The sequence below is a fragment of the Pholcus phalangioides genome, unplaced genomic scaffold (assembly GCF_987345545.1).
Source record: "Pholcus phalangioides strain wild (caught in Gottingen) unplaced genomic scaffold, Ppha-v1.0 ptg000017l_1, whole genome shotgun sequence".
In the NCBI taxonomy this organism is placed as follows: domain Eukaryota; kingdom Metazoa; phylum Arthropoda; class Arachnida; order Araneae; family Pholcidae; genus Pholcus; species Pholcus phalangioides.
The window spans coordinates 5,940,492-5,959,147 of NW_028301610.1; the positions used below are offsets into that span (position 1 = coordinate 5,940,492).

General features: G+C 35.1%; 1 protein-coding gene across 2 annotated transcripts in view; it reads right to left on the bottom strand.

The window, feature by feature from the left end:
- The window catches only part of LOC149072155 (mitochondrial glutamate carrier 1-like), a 75,746-nt gene that overhangs the window by 12,604 nt on the left and 44,486 nt on the right, over positions 1–18,656 (bottom strand). For both annotated transcript variants that reach the window (XM_089246081.1, XM_089246080.1), the window contains exons 3-7: positions 13,119–13,253; positions 12,648–12,703; positions 10,359–10,452; positions 6,693–6,808; positions 1,352–1,636 (exon numbers count right to left, since the gene is read on the bottom strand). In XM_089246081.1, the coding sequence (XP_089102207.1) occupies positions 1,352–1,636; positions 6,693–6,808; positions 10,359–10,452; positions 12,648–12,703; positions 13,119–13,253 (686 nt within the window). The remainder of the gene's footprint in view (positions 1–1,351; positions 1,637–6,692; positions 6,809–10,358; positions 10,453–12,647; positions 12,704–13,118; positions 13,254–18,656) is intronic.

Here is an 18,656-nt window from a genome sequence, read left to right on the forward strand (position 1 = left end):
AATTTTTTCAAAATTCTGATTTGTCAGTTTCTTACCTTTATTTTCCATGATCTTCCCTCCCTTCCAGACAAAGTGTTGCTCTTCCTGCACATTGACAACAAGCCTAAAGGAGTAATAAACTTTTTGTCGAACCATTTGATTGACAGTCCCTGATCAACGTGTATTATCTTCATATGATGAGAGTGGTATAAGAACTTGAACAGTTTGTGATTGTTCTTGCAATTTATTTCTATTTCTCTCATTTTTGCATTGATTTTCACTAGAATAATCTTTTTGAATCCTTCGTTAAATCTGAGCTGCCATAATAAACCTGCTCATTAAGAGCAACAGAATTGTGATACAATTAGCACTGTACCAAACAAAATGCATTAATTTGCTTCTTAAATCCAGACTCTCACTAAGAGCAGGGTCCTTATAAGTAGGTCCAACTATGTATAATTTTATATACCATATATACTTGTGTATCAGCCGAGTTTTTTTGTGGAAAAATTCGTTCCTCAAGTGGGGGTCGGCTTATACTCAGGTCAGTTTTTGATGATGAGAAAATATCGACCCCCACAATTAGTAGTCATTTTTCAGCATTATTGGTATGGGATATGTTCAGACCCCACAGAACCAATAACGTCAAAGCTGAGGCAAAAAAAATCGAAAACATCAATGGCTTTGATACAAAGTGGGCTAACGTTGATTGTACAGCCTTTAGATGTGAGCATCAACAAGCCTCTCAAAGACTATTTGAGGAATTTGCGGATCGAATCGATGAGTTCCGATGATAAAGAAACTACAAAAAGTGGTGCTTTAAAGAAACCCGACATTGGCCTTGGGTGCCAATGGGTACATGAGGCATAGAATTCTGTTTCCACCGAAACCATCATCCGATCCTTCAAAAAGTGTTGCATCAGCAATTTGATGGACGGAACTGAAGATGATATCCTCTTTGAAAGTGACAATGGTGATGACAGCCCAGATGAGGATAAAAACGAAGATGCTGCACCCCCTATGATGATCTGATGGATTACGATGAGCTTGAAGACTCAGAAGAAATGGATTAAAAAAGTTTGAATCATTTTCTATTGTAAATTTCCGCAAGCTATTCATTTTCATGAAAATATGAGAATTTTTTTTCTCTAAAATGCACAGATTTTTCAGGATCGGCTTATACATGGGTTTTCAATTTATTGCGGTTTTGGTGATCCTGAAGTTGGGGGTCGTCTTATATGCGAGTTGGCTTATACATGAGTATATACAGTATTTCTATTCGTTTATGCAGTAAATCATCTAAATATTGTTAATACGCACAAAAACTTGATTCAATAATATTTTTTAAGAAAGAAGTGAAGCAAGTTTTTACCATCAAAAGGATTCACAATAAATGCTGCAGTTGAACCTGCACCACATCCAGCCAAAAAGGATGTCCAGAAAACTGCATCTCCACTTCCATCTTTCTTTCTTGGACCAAGAGCATTTAGATGTGCAAATAGAGGAAAATAAACAATGGAGAATGTGACATCTCGAAGCATGGTTGCGCCTGTTCCCTTGTATAATCCAGATATCCCTCGTGTGCGTAGAAGTTGGAGTGCTATTGAAGTCGCAGATGTTGCTACTACTGCTTCACCCTGAGTAACATTCTTTGCAGCTGAAAAAAAAAGTTAAATAAAATGATGCAACAACTTATCTCTCCTTTGGATCCGAACTTTCAATCTTTGCTTACCCCTGGAGGAAGTTAATTCTAACACAATTGACACGTTTAAAAAGAAAAACGACAAACATGTTGGGGTAAATCGAGAAGCTATCCATACTTAGAATAAGACAACCATAAGTATTCTTTATGGGCATTGTATAATATTTTATAGGATATATATAATTGTTTCTAGTTTTTGTAATTGCCTTTTTAATTGGGTTGCTGTAATTTTGAAATATATGACATCCATATTTGTTATGGGCAACTTTTTCTCAGCTACCTCATTGGGTATTTTGCCTGTTGTGGCTTTGTATTTGTATTTATTTTCAAATTTATAATTTCTAAATTCACTACACATCACAAATATAAATTTCACAATATATAGTAGTCCATTATTACGATGTGGATTCCGGTGTATATTAGGTCATTTATTAGAACTGGTGTTCAAAATTTAACTAATATTAGCACCTAGATAAAGTTATTAGTAATATTATGCTCTTTTTTTATCTTCTGACATGCACAACATGGGGGGTTCTTATATACAAGGGCTATAATCAGATGTCATCCTTCATTGAGGCACTAATATTTGAAATACTTTTTCAACATTTACTAATTTGGTGGATTTATGAAATATACAAAATTATTCTTACTCTCGTAGTAATATTGGGCTGTTGAATAGTCTTTACTTGTCAACTAGAAGACCCTTTAATTGCTTCATTATGAAGACTTGAAGGAATTGACTAGGAGTACAGACTTAAAGTCAGGGGCGTCGGAAGTGTTTCGAACCTGTGGGTGCTCGTCTTGAGTTCCATATAGGAAATTTCGATTTCTGAATCAATTCTGTGGGTGCTCGGACCTGTTTTACAAATTCTCGTGGGTGCTCGAGCACCCACAGCACCCCCGGCTCCGACGCCACTGCTTAAAGTCCAATCCGCACTTTCTCGTAGTGCAGCCTGTAAGTAGCCATGTTTAACATGTGGTGAACGGATACAGATGGGCTTTCTTCAATCCGCACTGGCCAGCATGGAGGATTACGGCCAAAAACCCTCGAAAAAGAAATATGAACTCTGTCAATAAACTAAGGCCCTCAGTCCCCAGCAGTCTGAGTGTCCCTGGTTACGGTAGCAACCAGCAAGATATGAAGACAGAGGGTGCTAAGAATCTCTGGGTTGGACCAAGCTGCCATAAGATCATGACCTTGGCCACGTATAACGGACGATCTCTTTCTTCAGAAAATCGTTTGCAGGAGTTGTAAGAAGAACTGGAAAGAATAAATTGGGACATCTGTGAAGTAAGAAAAGGAAAGGAGAAAATCGAACTTGCCAGTGGATATGTATTTTACTACAGAGGAACAGATAATAGAAGAACCAGTGGAGTAGGATTTCTCATTCATAAAAAGTGGAAAAAATGTACTATCTAACTCACATCGTTGAGTTAGATAGTACATCTGGTAGAGTTGCAAAGTTGGTTATGAAAATATCAAACAGATACCGGATGCAGATTATAAAAGTCTATGCACCAACTACAAGCTATTCTATGGAACAAGTATTTTATGAAGTGACTTTTATGAAGAATTAGACAAGCTGCATAGTAAAGAAAACCATCATATCAAATTAGTAATGGGTGACTTCAATGTCAGAATTGGAGAGAGAAGAAATGGTGAAAGCTCGGTTGGAAGTCATGGTTACGGTGTACGAAACGATAGAGGAAACCAACTCGTCGAATTTGCAGAGAGCAAACAGTTGTGCATCATGAATTCATTTTTTAAGAAGAAACCCCAAAGAAAGTGGACCTGGAGAAGCCCAACTGGAACAACAAGTGAGTGATTCTATCTAATAAGAAGCATATGATCCAAGACTGCAGTGTTCTCAACAAATTAAATACAGGAGGTGATCATCGACTGGTGAGATGTAGAATAAGGGATATTGTATTTTTGATAAGAGCGAAACTTATAAAAAATACAAAAACTGTCATCGATATGATAAAGCTTCAAGAACACAGATATAAATTCCAGTTAGAGCTGAAGAATTGATTTGATTTGCTATATAACACCACTGAGGATGGACAAGATGTCACCACGATGAACAAAACTTTAACCACTACCCTAAAAGAAGTAGCAAAAGAAGTCGCTGGAGAAAAAGAAATCAAACCGGTGAAGAAAATAACAGAAGAAAAAAAGAAACTTATGAAAGACCGGAGAGAATTTCAGATCAAGAAGAATGACCCTAAATCAAAAGTGGAATATGCAGAACTTTGCAAAGACTAGTTATGTTCAACCCCTTTGCATTGAAGAGGATAATCTTGCTTAACAACACAGAGAAAGAAGAAGCAGAAAGCTATGTACACCTGGGATAAGAAATTACCATGGACAACAGAATCATTAATAAAATAAACTGAAAGATCAGGATTTGATGGAGTTTGGTAAAAACTGCGTAATTCTGAAGAGTCACATGCCATTATGCATGAAAAGAAAAGTGTTTAACCAGTGTGTGCTACCAGCACTGACTTATGGAGCTGAAACATGGACACTCACAAGCAAGATGATACAAAGGCTACAGACAACACAAAGGAGCATGGAAAGATGTATGCTAGGCATCACAAGGGGAGACAGAAAATGAATCACTTGGATAAGGAATTACACAAAGGTATATGATATCATGGAAAGAATTAAACGTTTAAAATGGAAATGGGCTGGGCATATTGCAAGAAGATGGGACAACAGATGGACCACAAGTATTCTAGATTGGTACCCCATGGTGTCAAATGTCCCAGAAGGCGTTCCCATGCAAGATGGATTGATGAGATCAAGAAAGTCGCTGGAGTCAACTGGATGGCTAAAGCATCAGATAGAGCAAAATGGAAAAATTTAAAGGAGACCTTCATCCAGCAGTGGATTGAAAATGGTCAATGATGATGACGACTGTAATATTATTATTTATCAAATAAAATTTCCAGCTTGCATTTTATTGCTCACGAACAATAATTTTCATCAAAGAAAAAGGATATATAAATGCTGAGAGATGAGAACTTTGTAAAAAACAATTTTGTCACACTGGTATCAAGACATGGTCCTCTTGCCATATGGGAAAGCACACTAGCCATTACATCACAGAGACATACCCATTTCTTTCCTTATTATAAAAAATGATCATACATAATAATTTTCATGTTAAAGTGTATACTATAACAAAATGCTTCAAGTCTTGTTTCCTTATTGGCATTGTTCTTACTTTATGATTTTGTTCAGTAAATCACTGAGAGTAAATACTATAATCAGATGTCATCCTTCATTGAGGTACTAATATTTGAAATAAGTTTTCATCATTTACTAATTTGGTGGATTTATGAGACATACAAAATTATTCTTACTCTCGTTGAAATGATCTAAGCATCATTCAGAGGTCTTTGTACCAATACATTTTTGATCTACTGTGAATGAGTGTGGCCACCTTCTCACATAGAACTGTATCAGATACAGTGAAATGCCTGTATAACGATACTTGAGGGATGAGCAAAATGTACCATTATAAAGGAGTTATCATTATAGATTGTATATGTCAACACTATGAAAAGTGCATCGGGACCAGAGAGTAATATCTTTATACAGTCGGCCCCCCGTATTCGCGGTTTCCGTATTCGCATTTTTTTTTCCTTTATTGGAATTTTTTTTTTCAACACTCAGAAATCGTCATTCATGTGTTTTGTTTACAAAATTTGAGTTGTGCATATTTAGAATGGTTCGCTAATGACATTACTGTCATCACCAGAGCCGTGGCTGCTCCCAAGAGAGAAACAGTCCTCTTGGGTTGGATTAACCTTTTGCCACAATGTGCACTAAACGATACAACCCTTTCTACAGAGCCAACTGAAGAGACTATAAAAGACATTGTCACGTTAGCGAAACAGGTGGGTGGAGAAGGGTTCAATGATATGGATATAGAGGAAGTCGAACAGCTAAATTAATAGCAATTCAGAGGTGTTGACCGAGGAGGAATTAATGCAGGTTGCATGCTCCTGAAACTGAAGCGTTACCAGATGAAGATCAAGATAAAGTAGTAGAAGACACACACATAGGTTCACCATGAGTAACATAGCGGAAAGGCTTCGCACGTTCAAATCAGCAATGGATTGTTTTCATGGCATAGATCCCCCATATGGTACGCTCTTCACATTTAGAAAAATTGGTAGAGGAAGCTTTGTCATCATATTACAACATACTTGATGATATGAAGAAGACACGGCAAACAGAAATCACAATGTTCTTTCAGAAAACATCGCCAACAATCGCTGCACCCTCTTTTACATTTCGTTCTATCCTCTGTGTCACCCTGCTCTTTCCCATGATGTCCAATAAATGAGATATACAAGAAGAAAACTATGGTTTCGGTTATTCGCGGATTTCCCGCATTCGCGGTCACCCCCGGAACGTAACCCCCGCGAATACGGGGGGCCGACTGTATAAGCAATTTTATTGTTTTATAGGATTTTCACTGATTGCCTTGCATGTTCTATTAAAACATTTATAATCTCATCAAATTCACAGTCTCATCTGCTAGGCATACAATACTATATCATACACTTGCTCAATCATTTCTGGTATTGTTGCACTTTTTCAATATCTTTCATGAGAATCATCTTCAAGGCTGGTGCTATGATACTTGAAACAGCAGAAAATTTTTCTACTGTTAAAAATGAGAGTTTTCTTATGCCTATGTGAACTTTCGACTGAATTTCATTTGGGAGAGTTAAGCCTTCTTGCACAAAGAATTTTATAACTGCATGACAATAATTTTATCATTTTAAGAGAAATAGACAACATTTCTGCTTCAGAAAGCTGTAAAACACAAATTATTACAGTGACTTACAGTTTCATGCAACTCAGGAAAGTAAATTGCAGACAGAATTTCCAACTATGCTCAAGGCTAAAATTTTTTTAAACCATTCTTGTAAGTAAATATATAGCCACATAATGACACATTGTATTACTGATTTTAATAAGATATGGACTTACCAACACGACCAGCATCCTGCAACTGAATTTTCAAGAGTTCCATGGGTGTGGTAATTATTATTTGACAAAATCCAGCACATCCACCAGCTATCATTTCCTTCTGCAAAGTCAGGTGTCTGGAACATGTAAGCATATAAAATTCATTTATTTCATTAAAGTAGCCTCTTTCAACAATGATTTTAAATTTTATTATTTTTGAAAAATATAAGTATTATAACTCTCTAAATGTTTTGAATAATACTCTTAATTTTATTATTTATGTTAATGTTTTCAGTGAATCTACCACACAATACAGCCAATACTATGTTTCACTGTCATCTCTCAGAGAAACAATAAAAAGGAATATACTAATGTTTAAAGCAGATTTTTAACCAAAGAAAATTACAGACATAAAAATACTAGTTATTTTACAGATACATACCCTACTGCTCAAAAAACAAGTAACAAATTGTGAGGGGGAAAGTCATAGATTTAAAATAAATTCACAGATTTGCCTTTATAGTCAAAGTATAAAAAGTATCAAAAAACAAAGATTGCAGGGAAAAAATGTTAACACCATTCATAATTTCTCCGCTTATAGTAGTGATAAAAAATAAAAAACGATAAAGGAAGATATAGAATTTATATTCAATAGCAAAGACATTTAAGTGCTCAAAAGCAATACTGAAGTTATTCCAGGATTCGTGATTATTAAGCTCTGACCACTGCAGTTTTGAGATATTTTGAAAAATTAATCACTAGAAAACATATAGAATGAAACCTTGATACAATGATAGTGTGCAGACCTAAGAAAAATGTCATTGTAGAGGGATCATCGTTATATCGAGAGGCATCATCATCATCTCACCGTGCTGCAATTATGGCACTACAGGCATTTCTTTCAGTTTTCATAGTCTATCATCAGAAATGCACTTATGAGTTCATTGATCATTTTTTTGTCGCACCACGGTCATTTTCTGCACACAAGGGCTAATTAGACCGGGACCTACAATTTATTGCCGATTCCGAACGGCAGGCTTCTTTTTATACTCGTCGAGGGGTTGGTACGCTAACCCCTCGATGGGGGACTCCCTGTGGTAGCAATGTTTTCTGCGGTCATGTCGCCATTTCTGTTGTACCCCTATGTCAGGAAAGTTTTCTGACAAGGACGAACCGGGTATCGAACTCGCGACACCTCTGCATATCCTTTGGTACTTTAGGCGAGTATCTTATCGACCTGGGCTACCGCGCCCCCACTTATGAGTTCTTATTTTGCCCAATATTGATTAATTAATTATTAAAAATTAATTATGTAGGCAACAAAAAATTTCATGTTTGCCATAAAGTTTCATAATCATAGACATAGGCAGAATTTTCTCAAGGGAGGAGTTTTGTTTTTTTACTACTTTTGTTTTTTTTTAAATGTTGTCTCAAAGGAACACTACCCCTTGTGTATACCAGTGGTGATAACAATAATTAAAATTACTTTGAATGCAAAAACATAATATGGCAATGGAAATTTGAGTGACCAAAAATTTGAGAAAATATATATCGTACCCCTTTGTAGATTTTATTTGAAAATACTGATAAAGAAACTTTTATATCATTGATATATGGCTTTGATTTATATTTATTTAACTGATCAGTATTTAATCTATTTTGACACACGAAAACATATGTATGTAAAAACAATTAGTAAAAAATTCTAATGATTCGACTACTTGATTATTGTCTGAAATAATCTGATACTTTTGCCGTTTGGTCAACATATATCACTATGAATAAGAGATGCTGAAAGTTAATTTTTTTCCAGCACAGCTTAATAGTGACCATGGAAGGAATCCTACTGATGACAGAACTTCTCAGTTCTGACCTTCTTACTGTACATTCCGGTTGTTGAAAACCTACATTACCTACTGTAGCAGTTGTTGAAAACCTACATTACCTACTGTAGTAGTTGTTGAAAACCTACCATGTAGGATACATTACCCAGCGATTTTTCATGTCACATAGCAGAAGCACTAGATTACATTATTGTAACACAGCAGAAGGTGTTGAATTTTAGAATTAGGGTGCCTAGAGACAGATACTAGGAGTTTTGCCGCTTAGGGCAAACATGATTTTGCCGCCCCTAAAACTTTAAAATTTGATAATTTTATATAAGTGTTCTTTGTTCTCAAATAAAAGTGAAACTCCTAAATTTTTCCACTTGGGGCAGTCTCTCCCCTCCCCCCCAGTTCCTTTCTGGAGAAAAAAATAGACAAAAAGGAATGCCTGGAGCCTAAGAAAGTTGACAAGTCCTTAAAAAAAGTGCCAAGGTGGGTGGGTCAGAAGATACAGCTACAGTAGCGAACAATTAGACTGTGCTGCTATTCTCAAATAACGAGAAAGCCTTCTCCATGCGCGACAGGTAATACCAAAAAGTATTGTCAGTAATACCCAAAAGAAGATTGTTCAAAAGCTAACTAATGCTAACCAGTGAGAATAGCCTAGGGATGAGGGGAGGATGTAGATGGTGAAAAAAATCAGATAACACCACAACAAGCATTTGGGGAAAAGAAAACAATAAAACTAATATCACAAAGACTCCTTAAAGAAAAGATTTTGAAAAAAGAATGAAACAGAGAGCAAAGTTAAAAAATTATCGTTATAGAGGGAATTGTCGTAATAGAGGGTATCATTGTATTGAGAGGCATTTAGCATTAGGGTAAAGGCAATTTCAAAGTAGATATAGAAAATTATCATTGTAAAGGGAGTTATCATTGTATCATGTATCGTTATAGCAAGGTTTCACTGCACATATAAGCAAATGAATGGTTTTTCTCAAGCAATTTTAAAAACAGAAAAGAGATCTGTTTTTTCTTTTGATTTGTCTTCATAGATGGTAAAGGTTCACTGTAATTTATGTTCAAATTATTTCAACATTTGGTTTGGCATAAAAGTTTATGCTTTGACTTTCTACATTTTGATTCTACATTAAAAGTCTACATTTTGAATTTTAGTTTTGTTATACATACAGAGCTTATTTTTTGAGCAGCAGTTATGAAAAATATTGAAACATCATTTCCTTTTTTTTTTTTGTCACACACACAAATGCTAATTAGGCTGAGACCAAACCAAATCTGAATAACTACGTTTCCCCCTACCCTTATCAACACTTCAACCCAAACTTGCCAAACAATAGGATGGTGTGCTGAACACTCTGCTTCAAAATATCAGTATCTTTTTAGAAAGTAATGATTATTATACAATTCAGATGCAATACATGAATGATTCATAAAACCTGGTGCTAGCTCTATATTTATAAACAATAAATACATGAATAAAATTCGGGCATCCCATAAAAAAAAATTTGATTAGCTCTTATTTCTAACTGATGTAAAAATTTGCAACAATTTATATTTTTCTTTCTTTAACTGTAATTTTTTTAATGGTGAAATTTTTCATTTGTCAAAATCAACTAATGTTTTGTCCAAAAAGAATTTTGTAACTTTTTCATAAAAATTAAACTTGACAAACAATTAAATTTATAGATTAAAAAAAGGGTCTCTCTGACTTGTAATTCAAAAATTCAACAGTAACTATATTTGTATGAACCATATAAGCCAATGCATGAAATAAAATGAAGTATAATTTTTGAAAGGGAAATGATTATTTGTTAAACTGTAGTAGTACACAAATTCTTACCCAGAACCAGCAGAGAGATGATGCCTGAAAAAATCATTTGCTGCTAATTTTATTGCTTTTTCAGGTGTGATGAGCAATATATTGACAGCAGAACCTAAGGAAATGAAAACACATAATTAAAAGCAAATTTTATATTTTTACTCATAAAATACAAAAGCAAGAGCCACAAATGGGATGATTTCTTAACAAGGTGGCTGAAATAAAGAAAAATACCATTGATTGACCAAGATGTTATTTATACCAAAGGACAGTAATCCCAAATTTAAGGAATATAACAAATCAAAAAGTCTGAAAAAAAAATACAATGCATTTAAAAATATTGTTGTTATTCAAGAATAGTAAGTTACTTGATTATTCCTGCCTCATATTTCTTTTGAAAAGTATCTATTGTAATAAAATGTAAAACATCTGAGAGGTTTTCACGTATTCACACCTTTGTTTAAAAAAAAACTTCCTGCAACATCGCAACTTAGACCTGTCCCTAAGCAACTGATATTGGTGTCCACTCATTAATACACTTCCAATCCTGTGTTCACTAATTCATGGTTCGTCCTATACATTTAATTGAAGATCGTAACCCATTTGCATCATGGCTCTTAATATGCTACTGATTTCATAATTCTGTTGCACTCAACACATAGTTGGTCTGTATCACTATTCATTGATAATGAAACTGGTATCCAAATACCAGAAATATACCAACCTTGATGGCATTGGGCAAAAATACAATTTCAAACTTGTGTGAATTAGTTGAGCCCAGTCAAATTATAACCTCCAAGTATTTTTCTTTACATCTCTAAATACAACCACAGATTATTTCACATTGCCTAAAGCAATCATTGGCCTGAGGGGACAATTGAATCATTGGTTCTAAGAAGCGAATAAGTCCAAAAATCAAGTTTTTGAGAAATAAAAAAAAAATTGTATGAGTGGTACATCAGCTTCTTAAACCTTACACTTTTTCAAAGTCCTATATCCATCTGCCTCTAGGGACTGGTTTTTGTTTTTTTCTTACCACTTGCATATAGAGTGAAGCTTGGAGATACTTTTTAGAGTACAAAAAGTAATTTTGATATTTTTGGTCTTTATTCCCTTGTTAAATTATTATTCCCTTATGATTAGTGATAATTCAATTGTACTTTCAATGCAAGGGTGGAGATACGGGAGGGGGGTGTGGGGGGCATTGTCCCCCCCCCAGCGTCAACGGTGGAGTCGACTGATCTAATGTATATATGAATTGACATCATCGTGCCCCCCAGCAATAATGACCGTGCACCCCCCCCCCCAGACTTCCAAGTCTATCTCCACCTATGTTTCAATGATAAAGAACAATCATCTTTTTACTGAATATTTCACATGTAAATGATAAAAGAAAATAAAAATTTGTACACTATTCTGCTCTTGGTGATAAAAGACAATAAAAATTTGCAGAATACTCTGTTCGTGGATGCAAATGGGGGTAAACACTTTGATCACATTGCCCCGACACGATCTTCAAATGAAAACATAAGTCTCTCTTCATAGCTTAAACCCAGCACACAAACAAGTGCCCTAGTTCTTCTTCTCGTTCCATCTCTACCAAATCTACATCTCTCTGAATGCCTTCAAATTAAATGGCATACTTTAGACGTGAGTGGACTAAGCCACAGAAAAGATAGGATGACATAAAAAGAATAAGAAATAATTTTTTGATTATGAAAAACAGCGCTATATTTATACTTTGTCAACCACAGCGGAACACAATGTTGTGAAATCCAAGGCAACTAAAGACATTAATAAAAATTCTCAGTTTGAAATCTTGTCTAATTTAGAATAGTTTAGCAACTAACACGTGTGTGTGTGTGTGTGGGTTGTTGTAACCAATGCATTTTTCAACTATAATCTCATGCACTTTTCAACACTCAAGGTGATGGTTAACGCTAAAAAAGTTATTATTTTTTCAAAGAAATCTGATAAAATGTTTGGCAACCTCATTGAGCTTTTAGCTTTCTAAAAAATACCACTAATTTGGTAAAACAAACTTTGCTAGTTCATTCTGAATCTTTCCAAAAAAGGATTGAAAATAAACAGTGGCAGTGTTATTTTTTTGTTTTGTGGAAATGTTTTGTTTATTAAGCTGATTTGTAACTATGATACAAAGTTAAGATAACTACTAATTGCAAACTATTAGAAGTTAGTTTTTTACCTTTCTTACTTCTGTGAGAAAAAAGGGAAATAATATTTTTCTTTATTTAAGGAGCTTGAAACATTAGCAATGATATTTCATGAAACAAAAAAAGCTGCTCTTACCTCTGTACATTCCAAAAAAACCTTCTTTGCTGTATGTTTTCCTAAAACAATCCAACCTATATATCAGAATTTAAAACAAAATTTTAAATCTATAAAATCAGCTCAAGTTAATATTAAGGCACCAGAAAATAAATATCTAAACCATGAAAATTAGACTAGAGAAGATTTAATTTGTATGGGTATAATTGTAAATAAATAAACCTGCTACTTTTGTAGAATTTCAAACTAAAGCCTTATTTGAACAAAAATACATTTTAAAAAATGGCAACAGCAGAAATGTAAAACCTGCAGCTACATTTTCACCATGGTAATTATACATGAATTTTGAAAATGAGTGAGAGAGCATTGGAATAAAATAAAAAAAGATTTTTACTGGACAGTTTTTTCTTCAAGGAAATGAACTCTGAAGTGATTAAGTAAACTAAACTATATTATTATAAATTGCTTTAGCATGAAAAATAGCTGGCATACATTGAATTATACATTTTTTCTCCTTGAGGTCCAACTTGCTGGTTTTGAAGTCTTGTTTTCACTAGATCGATAGGGAAGACACATGTAACTCCAATGATGCCAGCAATGCCTCCATTGATAATCTTTGGCACTAAACTAAAACAAATGATAAAATAATTATATGTGAAAAAGATCTGCATTACCATTTATCATTTTTTGCACAACAGTAATTTTACATGCAGCCATACTTTTTTTTGGGAGACTCTGATCAGTTTGCATTCTCAAATTATTCTTTGATCAGAAGTGGTTTCATCTAGATGTGGTTAGTTGATTGAACTTGAAAATTTTTTTGTTGTTAAAAGGTTATTTTATGCAAACAAAGGCTAATATTAACCTAGGACTGACAGTTAGACCAAATTTTGAATGAAATGCTTTCATGTCTCTCAGTGGGATTTGAACCCAGACCGGTTGAACACATGGGCGGAGATACCACCATCAAAGGTGGAGTCAACTGCTGATCTAATGTATATATGTATATGTGAACTGACATCATTATCATCATGCCCCCCCCCCCAGACTTCCAAGTCTATCTCCGCCTATGGTTGAACAAGGGCATTAACTACTTAGGACACTGTTTCTACATTATTGAACAGAATAAGCTAAATCTCTGTCAAAAACAAGACAACTGTTACAAAACTGCAAACCAGGATATAAAATAATGAATTTAATTTAAATATTCCTCATTAATAACTTAAATATTATGTTTTTAAAAAATTTAATTTAATTTTAAATTAATCCTAAATGAAAATAACAACCTCACTTTCTCTAGTCCCACCTGGGAACCATTTACTGAAGTTAAGGGAGGCTTCTAAGCCTCTACTTCAGTGCCTCATGCCAGCACGAATGCGAGCCGATGTCCCCGTTAAAAAGTCTTGCACAGAGAGCAACAGGCCTACAACAATAAAATTATTCAATCATCACACTTCACCCATGTTTAAAAAAAATTGATGGCAGATGGCAGCACTACTCATAACAAGCATTACACAGAAACAAGCTTCACGTCAGGTTCACTACACATACACATACATTCCAACATGTACCAATTCATTAGAAATTCCGCAGCGGAATATGGACGAAGTACATGTCTGGTTCAGTAGTAATAGTGCCTCATGCCACAGTGCATGAAATAAGAAAAGCAAGGTCGTGTCTCCAGTGGTACATATGGTAGTGCACTTGCCCGGATTGCAAGAGGACCTGGGTTTGATTCCCAGCAGAGATTAGATGACTTTTCTTTCCAAGTTCACCTTGGAAAGTCTCAAATACAACGCCACAACAGGCAAAATGCCCAACGAGGAGGCTGAGAAAAAGATGCCCATAAAAATATGGATGTCATATATTTCAAAAATATAGCAACCCAATTAAAAATGCAATTAACCAAAATTGTAAACAATATATACACATGATAATATATTATCATGTGTATACAATACCCATAAAGAATACTTATGGTTGTCTTATTCTAAGTACGGATAGCTTCTCGATTTACCTCAACATGTTTATCGTATTTCTTTTTAAGCGTGTCAATTGTGTTACAATTTACTACCTCCGGAGGTAAGCTATTCCATTCATTAACAACCCTATTAGAGAAAAATTCCCTGCGACACCATAGCCTTGCATTGTCCCTCACCAATTGATACTGGTGTTCCCTTGTAAAAGCAGTCGATTGGCGGTGTACTAAAAGTTCATGGTCCATCCTATCCATCCCATTCAAAATTTTGAACACTTCGATCATATCTCCTCGACACCTGCGTTCATCAAATGTAAACATATTCAAAAAATGAAGTCCCTCTTCATAACTCAAGCCCCGTGAGCCAATAAGGATATGCGTAGCTCTTCTCTGCACCCCTTCAACCAAGTCTATGTCCCTCTGTAGGTATGGTCTCCAAAACCTTACAGCATACTCCAGTCCAGGACGAACTAAGCCTTGAAAAAACGGAAGAATGACTTTAGGAGAACGCAAAGAGACCTTCTTGAAAATGAGACCGAGCATTCTATTCGCTTTTTTGACCACCGCTGAACAATGTTCAGAAAAACTAAGCCGCTCATCAATGAGAATTCCCAAATCTGTGACCCTTGTTGCATCCGGGATAGTGACACCATTCAACTGGTAAGAGAACTGTGGATTGTTCGAACCAAAATGAGCGATCATGCACTTATTAATGCTAAATGTCATGCTCCATTCATTTGCCCATGCTGCAATCCTGTTTAAGTTGGTCTGGAGCAACTCTCTATTGTTTTGATTCCCGATTACCCCCATTAGCTTCACATCATCTGCAAATTTGCTAGTAATCCCATCGATACCCTGATCGAGTTTATCGATAAAAAGTGAAAAAAGTATGGGGCCAAGGACACTTCCTTGAGGAACTCCACTTGTGACGCCTGTCCAACCAGAGAATTCCCGTTCACCATAACTCGTTATTCAGCACTACACATGCCTACATGGCTCTCTAACCTAGAGCGTCCTATCGAGAGTGGGCCAACTGTCCTCTTACATCCATTATTGGCATATCGAAAAAATGATTTTGGGTCAGAGCCAATGTTATCTGCCAACCTAGATTCAACTTCCTTTTTACTATCCCTTATCGCTTTCTTCAACACTCTTCTTTTATCAGCAAACAATGATAGGTCACCTCTTCCACTTTTATACTCTCTGAATGCCCTTTTCTTTTCAACATAAAGGTTATGCACGCTATCCGTGAACCATAGAGGGTGCGATGTACAAACACCCTTTTTTCGAACAAAGGGTATGACGTCGTGCAAAACAGAGGACAACTTCGAAATAAATTCTTCCCATTGACTTACCACACCTACTGATTCCAATCGGTCTTTGAAAACTTTCGCTAATCTTCACCAGTCTTTTGTTATCAACCTTACCCGAGGAAAAGTTACAGCAAAATCTGACCTCTATCGATAATGACCTCTGTCGAAGACGATAAGTCTCTACCCTCTTTCCTTGAAAACAACTATCGTTCTAATACAAAACAAGCATACAAGGTCCATTTTAATTTGTTAGTAAGAGGGATTTGTTAGCCCAAACTTTAACATGTACATAGACAAGAAATCTATTTCCAGGGTATGGAAAACCATGATTAAAAAAAGCTGATTTTTTTAAAAATTTAAATCAATTTTTATTTAAATTAACTGGCTGCTTATTAGTTATAAAACAAGTGTTATTAATAATCAAGAATACATATTTTTTCACCTAATCTCTCAAATTTAATTTAGCATTAATGAATAAACTAACAAACAATAAGAAACGAACAATAAACAAACTACAAGCAAGAAATACGAACACCAAAAATTTGTGTTTATGTAATATGAAAGGTTCATTGAGCCCGAATTAATTTCATGGATTAACATTTTTCTTGTAGAGTGCTTTTATTAATTAAGGCTCCCCCCTTAAAGTAAATGCCTGGTGGTGACTCAGTATCAAATATGGAGCAGGTTTCCCACACACACATACATCCCTCCATATACAACCAAAGAGTCATTCAGCATCAACTAAATGAATAACATATTCTATTGACCAGATTGTTTCTTACGCAATTGATAGATGTATTTATTACGTGTTTTAGACTGCCATGATGTTGCTTGATAACTTGCACATTTTTATTCTTTCATAGATTTGGTAAAAAAAAAAAAGAGCAAACTCTAGAATGGGCTGGACAAATCCCAGGAGGCAGGTCGCCATGGCGACTAGAAAATTGGCATTGGCACCTAAAAATTTATATGTATGATTACTATAAATTGGGGTCTGAGAAAAAAATTGTTTTTATTATGTCAGTGTGTCATGAGAAAGGGTTGCAGAATCTTAGACAAGCTGGAAAACCATTATTTATCTGAAAAAAATATGCTTGGCTTCTAAAAAATTTGGTTAACACCTAAAATATTTTTTGATTTGTTAAGCCCTGCTCTAGACTTTTTCACTTTTTGTATTAAAATTTTGTCCAACGGTATTTATGTTGGTACAACATCTATTATTATTTTAAATCAGTAATTAGGGCATAGAATTTAAGGCTTTATTCAAAAAATATTTTTTTATCAGGAGAACCCCAGTGCCTCATTGTAATTCTCCCAAATACAGGGTGGGCAAAAAGTCTGTAGAAACTTTAAAAATGAATAAAAACTGGGAAAATAACCGAAATACAAACCGGTTTGTAGGGTTAGCATCGCTAGGTCACTGGAATTTTTTAAGAAAGGAAAAAAGACAGAAAAAAATAACTCAAAAACAGCCAATAGGCAAATCGTTTTTTATTTCGGTTATTTTTCCAGTTTTTATGAATTTTTAAAGTTTCTACAGACTTTTTGCCCACCCTGTACTTGGTGCAGTAATATCTAAGTTTAGCTCCCTATATTTTTCTGCAATTTATTTCATGTACAAAATCGAAAGACAATAGAACAGCTATCTTTCTGCACTGTATCTAGGAAACATAGGTTCAAGTCTATGTTTACAAGATTTTTGATTTTCTATATTTCTTTTAATCAACAACTTTACCACATTTCAATAACATGCATGCTATACTAGGTCACTTTTACTTCATCGTCATTAAAGTTAAATAAAGAAAAATGAAATTTAAATTTTGTGATTTAAATCATGACTTACCCTGAAATCAGAGTACCTTGTTTCTATTTCTATTTAAATTAACTTAATTAACTACTGTATTTATCATTACTAACCATACAAGGCCATAGCCCAATGGCTCTCAAACTTTTCTAACACCTGTGGCTCCCTTGCTCTGTGATCATAGGCAACACCTTGTAGAGCAGGTGCTCTGGAAGGTGTCATAGGCCTGTGGCACAGTAATGAAAAAAAAAAAAAATGAAAAAGTATGAATTGGGTTATTTCTCTCTCTGGTTCCTTTTCTGCAACTGACTGCAAATAAATCAATATATCCTAGGCTCAAAACAGCACCCTTGACCAAGTTTCACGACGTCTCCCGGGGCCATCACTTTAAGAAACATTGCCCAGCCACATAGGAGATTCAGGGGTCCTTTCCAACAGTCCTATTTTTTTTTAAATGTTAACAGACCTTTCTTTTCTACGCGCAATATGATAATATGGTGAGATTCTATCGTTTATGGCAATGTTGTACATGGTGAATTTGCATGTGAAGTCGTACACAGATTAAGCCGGTTTCACATCCACTGAATTCTGCTGTGCAAAAAAATGGTTATGAGGTGTGGCCACCACAGTGCAGGTGATTTCAATGATCAGTTCAGCGTAACCACACCTCAAACCCTGTTTTGCGCTGCAGAATTCTGCGGGTGTGGACCAGTAGCAGTCTTAGGGCGGTGCTACCGGTGAAATTGCACAGGCCACCAAATTATAGGGGGTGCCAAAACGAGTTAGAAAAGTTAGATAGACGTAAATAGAAAATAATCCTTAAGGTATTTTAATAAAAATAATGCAAAATACACATGAAAAATAAAAGTGATGAGAAAAAAAAATTCAAGGTTTGAGTCGATGAGCAGTGCACATACAGTGCATACTGTATACAG